The 8,502-nt window shown below is 33.3% G+C and overlaps 1 protein-coding gene across 1 annotated transcript in view; it reads right to left on the bottom strand.

Annotated features, from left to right (window-relative positions):
- Positions 1 to 4,171: 4,171 nt before the first annotated feature.
- Positions 4,172 to 8,502, bottom strand: part of LOC106119290 (uncharacterized) — a 4,664-nt gene continuing 333 nt past the window's right edge. Inside the window, exons 2-8 of the mRNA XM_013314205.1 lie at positions 7,933 to 7,937; positions 7,759 to 7,866; positions 6,600 to 7,054; positions 6,191 to 6,293; positions 6,017 to 6,112; positions 5,029 to 5,184; positions 4,172 to 4,228 (exon numbers count right to left, since the gene is read on the bottom strand). Coding sequence (XP_013169659.1) covers positions 4,172 to 4,228; positions 5,029 to 5,184; positions 6,017 to 6,112; positions 6,191 to 6,293; positions 6,600 to 7,054; positions 7,759 to 7,866; positions 7,933 to 7,937 — 980 coding nt within the window. The remainder of the gene's footprint in view (positions 4,229 to 5,028; positions 5,185 to 6,016; positions 6,113 to 6,190; positions 6,294 to 6,599; positions 7,055 to 7,758; positions 7,867 to 7,932; positions 7,938 to 8,502) is intronic.

The raw sequence follows: 8,502 nt of genomic DNA, 5'->3' as shown, positions 1-8,502 counted from the left end.
AACATTTCACTTTCAAGGTGCTTCGTATCTGAGTAAATTACAAAAATAGTTTTTAATTAAATTAAAAGTACATATATTTCTAACCTATGCTTTTAGTATTTACGTTAACTACTCCAAAAAAATTCTTCCACTGTTATAATTTTTTTTTTTAAATAGAATGGCAAAATTCCCTATACAAGTAAGATCAAAAGAAATTTTTTGATCATCAGCTCACTATACGTCCCCACCGAGGGGCTCGGAGGTTACCCTAAGTTAAGGGTGACTAGACCATAGTCAACCACGGTGGCCAAGTGCGGCTTGGTTGACTTCACACATATCTTTGAATTTCTTTTCAGATATGTTGCAGATTGCATCACATGTTATCCTTCAACGTAAGAACGTCGGATAAATGTACATATGTAAATCGAAGGTCGAAAAACTCATTGGTACATAGCGGGATTCGAACCAAGGACATGCAGATAGTCAAGTGCTTGAACCCTGAGCCTCCGACGTAGTTTTTAGATATTCTTATATAATGATACATTTGTTCTTCTTTACTTAGTTTAGTACTAGAATTATTACCGTGTATCGTAGAGTTATTGTTACAAAAATGCAGTTTATACGTTTTGTAGGTGCTACACGTAATTAATTATTTATCTATTCAACTAAATAGGTACACAATTATTACTTATAACTTAGTTTTGAGCTAAAATTTACGAATGCTATTTATACTCTTCTTACAATGCAGGTGCCCTTTAGTTAACTGCTTAATGTTAACCACAGATTCTACTTATAAAACTGTTCTGACCAAAACTAAAGAGAGTACCTTTATCGAAATATGTAATGGAATCTACATTCCAAACCGGGTGATAAAATAAATGGCATTCAATGTATTGCGTGGTTCAAAATTATATCATACCACTTGTGCGATAAATATGAATGATAGAAAGGAGATAAAAAGCCGACAAACAAAACTTTAACCTTTTCGCTGCTGTAGTACTCGTATTGTCTACAAGACAAGAAAAACTTCGTAGGCCTTCGTCAACTTTACACAAAAACATGCCCTTTCAAAACATGAAATACTAACCAATGTATTTTCGTCATTTTAATTATTTAAAAGTTTATTGTCCGAATTATATATAAACAATAAAATTAAAGCATGTTTAAATTTTTCAACATTTTTTTAAAAGAAAAGTTAAAATGTTAATAAGTATGGGATCAACAAGCCTTTGTCTTTTATACAAGACTGCTAGTGACGCGACGCGTGACATATTGGAGTGATTAAAAATATGTTCATAACTAATATATTTTTTTTTTGCTTGAAAATGTATCAGTACTTTATATACTATAGTATAATTAAAGAAAGTACTATAGTAAGTAACTAGGGACGGAACCCTTAAAAATAAGTATTTAAAATTTAGCTTTTTTTATTTACTTAAGATGGAACAAATTCATCATATAATGTTTTGAAATCCGTCAAACTTAACACATTAAAAACGAATATTTGAAGCTATTCGAATAATATATATTCAAAGATGTATTTCTTTTTTGAAGGATACTTAAGTATCTTATATTTGTTGAGGGTTCTCAGAACATTATTGAGCGTTGCTCGATAATGGAAATGACGGCTACGTGATATGAATTCGTACAAATTTAATCGAATAAACGCAAGAAGTTTAATCTGATTTATACATTTTTGTTATAAATCTTTTAAATTTAATATGAAGACTTAATAAATGCAATTAAAATATTAATCGACTTCTTTATATCTCAAAAATAACGATGAAAAGCAGCAATAATTCTCAGTTTCTTATAAGTAGTATTGATAGAAAATCAATTTCTAAAACAATTCCTTCCTAAGCTTGCTTATTGACCTATATGTGTTTATTCGTTCATCTTACTTCTTACTAATATTATAAATGTGAATGTGTATATGGATGGATGGATGGATGTTTATTTGAAGATTTCTCTGGAACAGCTCAACGGATAACGATGAAATCTGGCATGGAAGTAGAACATAGTCTGGAGAAACACATAAGATACTTATTAAGTTTTTTTTAATGCCGCACGGATGGCATCGCGGGCGACAGCTAATATATTTGCATATTTCTACAAATCTTGTAACCTAAGTTAGACTAAATTTATTGCAGATTTTTCTAAAATATAATACACACCTTTAGTTTGTACTTGAGTGCCATTGTAAATACAAGATGGCCGCCGCCACAAGATGGCGGATTTCATATTTTTGCACAACCGCCGAATATGGGTATCCAATGATTTGATTAATAGAACCACGTGGTAAACCGTTATCTGATAGAATGAAACAAGCCGTAAGATGATAATAATATCATGAATGTTTATCTCATAGCCTTATGTTGTGTGTATAATTTGCTACTCATATGTACTTATTCATACGAGATTTTTTTTTAAATAAAATATTAGCAGAATTTTTTTCTAAATTTTTAATTTAATAATATTTTTTTGACCATTCACCATATTTAAATTATTTTCCATGACAATAACACGAGATATATTTCATTTTGCAATAATTTATAATATACTTATTCATATAATATTCCAGTATGTTCTACTTTATTGACAATGGCAACCATCGTCGCCGCCAGGCGTGTTAATTGTGCTTTGAAGTAAGCTTTTCATCAACAATTTCACGACAAACTCTTTGATCCCTGCGTTATTGTGTATGATACACATATATAACACTAGATATATAACTATATTAAAATATGTACATCATATTGAATAAAACGAGATCAAAGCTTTGTTATGTTAATTATTTCTGAGGTTGCAAATAAGAAATACAGAGTAGCAGTGTTCTGTCAAACGACACGGGGCTAGCCTTGTTGACTATGGCATAGTCTCCCCTAATTTGGGTAGGCTCCGAGACCCACGGTGGGGACACGACTGGCCGACGACGAATGTATAGCATACATTAAACTTATTGAGTTCCATTAAGACTTAAGTCTCAGCTGCTATGAACAATTTTGACTTGTAATACGACACTTAATTACTTTTCTTCTCCGAAGCCTCATAGGGGTACGATTGTTTCCTGTTGTTTGTTAATTCTCAATGCGTTTGTTCCGGGTAATCTCCGGAACGGCTGGACCGATATTGACGGGACTTGGATGGGATCGTTGCTGATGCACGCGGGCATATTATAGGCTACTTTTTTCTTAGTTCTGCGCCAATGAAGTAGCGCGTGACCGCTAGTATCGTTATAGAAGGCCACGCTGATAATATATTATGCAATATTTTGCTAATCGAAAGTTATTGTAGTTATAAAAAAACTATGAATACAATCACACAAAAAATGCTTTAAATATGACCATTTTTGACGATGCGAAGGCGTCATTGGTTCTGTTTTGGTTGTATAATCGACTATAATTGCCGTTTCATATAAGTTAAAAATGACTTTTAATTTGATTTTAATAGTCACGTTTTATTGTTTTCCTAAATTTGTATAGAAACAAAGTCAGTTCACGGTCACTGTTTATTCCATCGATAGATATCTTTATTAAGTCTTTGACTTTAAAATTACATCTGTATATATAAAAGAAAGTCGTGTTAGTTACACTATTTATAACTCACGAACGTCTTTACCGATATGGCTAAAAATTGGTGAGGAGGTAGCTTAGAGCCAGGAGACGGACATAGGATACTATTTATTCTTTTTTTCGTATTTATGCCTTGAAGAGCTGCTTTTTATTTAACTTATACTAATATTATAAATGCGAATGTTTAGATGGATGTACACTAATTAAGTTTTTTTATATATCCACGCGGACGGAGTCGCGGGCGACAGCTAATTAATGAATTAAAACTGTATGATATTGAGAATACTCATAACAGTCTATATTTAAACAAAAAGGAACCATTTATCGTTTTTAGGGTTCTGTGCCTCGAAAGGAAAAAACGGAACTCGTATAGGATCACTTTGTTGTTCGTCTATCTCTCTGTCAAAACCTTTTATCTTACTAACGCGTGAAGGTATCAAGCTGGAATTTATTTTATATTAGTTAAAAAAAATGTATATTGTGACACATAAAATTCAATATAATTTTACATAGTATATTATAGTGAAAATATTAAACATAGTACATTATTGCACTAAAAAGGTTTAAATACATATAAAGTTAGATAATTCCTTGACAAGATTATTACTTCCGAGTGGTTTTCAATCATAGGCAATTGTGCGTAGCATTATGAAATAAGAGAAAGATGTTCTTATTATCTGTAAAAATTACAATGAAATTTTAGTAAGAAGAAATTATAAAATGTAGGCAAATTTACACTATTAATATGTTAGACAAAATAATACTTTATACTCTCTTCTATATATACTCGTATATATATATATGAAAGTCGTGTTAGTTACACTATTTATAACTCAAGAACGGCTTTACCGATATGGCTGACAATTGATGAGGAGGTAGCTTAGAGCCAGGAGACGGACATAGGATACTATTTGTTAATTTTTTTAATTTTATTTTTTCGAATTTATGCCTTGTAGAGTTATGTACTTATGCTTTTTATTTAACTTACTAATATTATAAATGCGAATGTTTAGATGGACGTGATGTGGATGGATAGATGGGTGGGCTACAATAATTAAGTTTTATATATCCACGCGGACGGAGTCGCGGGCGACAGCTAGTTTAAAAATAAATATCTTCTCACAATCGTGAAGTAATAGGCAGGGATTATAAAAGTCAAAAATTCACGTATCCGGTGTCGACACCAACTACTTTCGAGCTCAACAGGGCCCTTCATCAGGGTGAGTGGGACTGGTATTATTTCGCGGACGCGGCCCGTCGCTCACTAATCGGTGAACTAGTCGGTGCCGTCACCAAACTAATATACGTGAGTGTTTATTTGTTATAGTTCATAGCGTATATTAGTTTATGACAATTTCTCAAAGTTTGAATTATTTAGTAGGGATGAATTTTCCTCGGATGCGAAATACGACCCTGTCATATTTTACTCTTTCCTACTAGTCTGTTGTGGGATTTTATTTACTCAAAGATGCCTTACCACAACCATAGTCTGTGCTCCAATAGGCACCATATCCAGAGCTCTCAAGTTGAAAGGCACTTGAACATTCTGAAGGAAAAACAGCACAATCTTCTGATTTCTTACTGACATATGTTCCCATGGCAAACCATAAACGGCGTTGATGATTTTTTCATTCTACGAAATAAGTAAACAATATATTATAAGCGTCAATAATCTAATGGTTAAGGGTACGGATTTTCGATCACGAGGTCGGGGTTCGAATCCCGCCATTCGACTATTGTCGTAAACCATATCCTAGCACAAGCCTAGCTTAGTTCGAATGGTAAAAGAAATATTAATAAATTTACAAAAAAATCTGCTAATATTTAAATATAAAAAAAAATAAGAATCAATATGATTATGGTCAATTTTAAATATTTAAATTAGAAAACAGATTTTCATCATTATCTCTAGTGTGATAATTATTGTCGTAATCAGTCAGGATTTTGATAATTTTTGATAAACCCGAAATTAATTGAATGATGTAAGGAACACGAAAGTTGTTCGTCCTCTAAATCATCATATTTCAACTGTGAGCTTCTGAGACCAAATCACCGTTTAAAATATAGTGTTATCTCAGTTTCATCAAATATGACAGGGTTGACATGGTTTAAATATAGATATTGGTCTCAGAAACCAACGGTTAATCGATTCAATTTGATCCAATTGGATAAAAATTATCAATAGGACAGGAAAAAAGTGTTTAAGATCGTATGATAAGACCTTAATGTACCAATTCCTTCTTTCCTGTCAGCCATGAGACGCCCACTGCTGGGCATAGGCCTCCCCCAAAGATCGCCACGATGACCGGTCTTGTGCCACCTGCATCCAGGAGGTTCCCGCAACCTTGACCAGGTCATCGGTCCATCTTGCGGGAGGCCTGCTCATGCTGCGTCGACCTGTCCGTGGCCGCCACTCTAGGACTTGCCAATTATTTGTTATATTATAATTAGTGAAATTAACTTGCCATTGATGACATTATCTCGTAAACAATTGAAATCTGTATTAGTTGTTGAAATATAACAAGCGTTAGTATTCCGTATTTTCCTAATGCTTCTGCGTCCTAAAATTATTTGAAAGCATGTAAATTTTTATGAATAAGTAAAGAAGTGTTCGTACGAATTATAATATTTTTTTTTACCAATTTGCAAATTTCACATAAAACGATACATTCGCTTATTTGCTGGAATAAATAATACAGGCACATTGTTGGTCCAAAAACGTTTACTGTTTTTGATAGGAAACTGAAAATATATACATTGATTAGTACAAATAAAACCTGAGATGTCTTTTTTAATTCCTTCTTCTTCTCTATATTTTAAACTTGTTCTATATTTTATGACATTTTTCGTCATATAAGTTAAACGATATATTTTTAAATTGTTGATATTGATAAGGTTCGTTTTATACATTTTTTTTTCTTTACATATGCAGACATTTTTATATTGCTCAGAACAAATAATCTTTACAACATATTGTTCAGATTTTTTTTTTTAAATTAAAGTAACTAAAAGCCTATCTTAAACAATTTTATATTAGAAAATACATACTCTGTGGCCACTCGATGTTGTTTCATATATTTTATGAGTAGATTTGTAATTGTCGATTCTTCATCATACGAGATATTTAGTTTAATTTCTTTCGGTCTTGGAAAATTTATCAAATTATATTGTAAAATTTTAAAATGACCCCAAAGATGGATAGCAATAAGAGAAATGAACAGTTCATTAATACACATTGTAAATGTATTAACAAAACTAACAAAAAAATTAAAAATAAATACTGCAAAGTACGCTTTTAAATTCTCCTGACAATCAAATGGTAAATCATAGTAAAGTGAAAGTTCAATAGCTATGGTATCATTCGGTGATACTTTTTCTTTAAATAATCCAGCTTTAATATTATTATGCAATGGCGTGATATTAAATAAAATTATCCCGGAGTACATTTGCACGTGTAAAAATATAGTAAAGTACGTAGAAACTTTGTGAATTTTGTAATGCATCTGAAAACAAAAAAAAAATCTATTAATTGTTCAAAATATCAACTTATTTACCTCTCGCAATGACTTTATTACTCTAAATGTGCTTACGGTGAAGAAAAACATCATGTTTAAACCTGCACATATCTAAGAAATTCAAAGATATGTATAAAGCCAACCAAGCACTAAACCAGTGTGGCCATAGTACCAAACTAAAGGTAGGCCCTCAGGGCCTCTCCAGGAGTCCCTCTACACTCTACAGGGACGTAAATGAGTTGAAAATAATGATGTTGAAGAAGACTTTATATTCTGGTTAATTCATTCATTTGTTTGGCTTGATTAATTCCCAATTGCTCATTGCCAGCGCAAAATTTACCTAAGTATAATGTTTGGTGCTATTCATGAACAGCGGAGATAATAAATTATTCAAACTTTCATGAGACATTATACTAAACTGATATATAAACACGGCTAAACACTCACGTATATACGTCCGGTGGCGGCACCGACTAGTTTCGAGCCCATCGGGGGCTCGAAACTTCTTTTACTTTCTTTCTTCTTAGCCTTGTTTATATATCAGTTTAGCGGAGATAATATTTGGCGAAATATTTTATTTGCTATATTATCTTGTAAGAAATGTGTATAAAATATTCCTCCTTCATTTCTTTATGTAGCAACTCCTTTTTTATTTTTATGAAATTCATGAAATATTAATAATTTATACAAACTTTCTTGGAATAATCTGAATCTCCTTTATAATGAAAAATATGTATATTTTCGACGAAGTCTATTATAAGTTGGCGGTAGGCTTTAGTCCATGGTAATGTCAGACGAAACTGTAAATAAAATAGATCATTTTAATACTCCATCCGTCAACGTATAAACTAGCTTTTGCCAGTGACTTCGCCTGGATAGAATTAAAAAAAATGAGGTAAAAAGTATATCATGTGTGACTCGAGTCTCTGCTTAATATCATGGCCTAATTTCAATAAGATGAGTTGAACAGTTATTGATTTTTTTTTTTTATAACAGAAGGGGGCAAACGAGCAGCGGGAACACCGAAGTGTTCAACGACGCCCATGGACATCAGCAATACCAGAGGAACCGCAGATGCGTTGCCGGCCTTTGAGGTGGTGATAGGCTCGCTTCTTGAAGGACCCTAAGTCGTATTGGTTTGGAAATACCGCCGAGGACAGACCGTTCCACAACGCGGCTGTGCGAGGCAAGAAGTTGCGCGAGAATCGCACCGTTGTGGAATGCCAGCCATCCAGGTGGTGTGGATGGAACCTGGCGGTCTGTCGTGTCGTCCGATGACGGAACTCGGCGGCAGGAATCGTTCCAAATAATTCTTCAGAGCACTCCCCGTGGTATATGCGGTAGAAAATGCAGAGGGAACTAACGTCCCTCCGCAGCGCCAGAGTGTCGAGCCGATCAGTAAGAGCTCGGTCGTTGACGATTCGAATCGCTCTCCG

The sequence above is a fragment of the Papilio xuthus genome, unplaced genomic scaffold (assembly GCF_000836235.2).
Source record: "Papilio xuthus unplaced genomic scaffold, Pxut_1.1 DF827461.1, whole genome shotgun sequence".
Classification (NCBI taxonomy): domain Eukaryota; kingdom Metazoa; phylum Arthropoda; class Insecta; order Lepidoptera; family Papilionidae; genus Papilio; species Papilio xuthus.
Note: the sequence above shows the minus strand (reverse complement) of the source record. Positions and strands in the feature narration are given on the sequence as shown.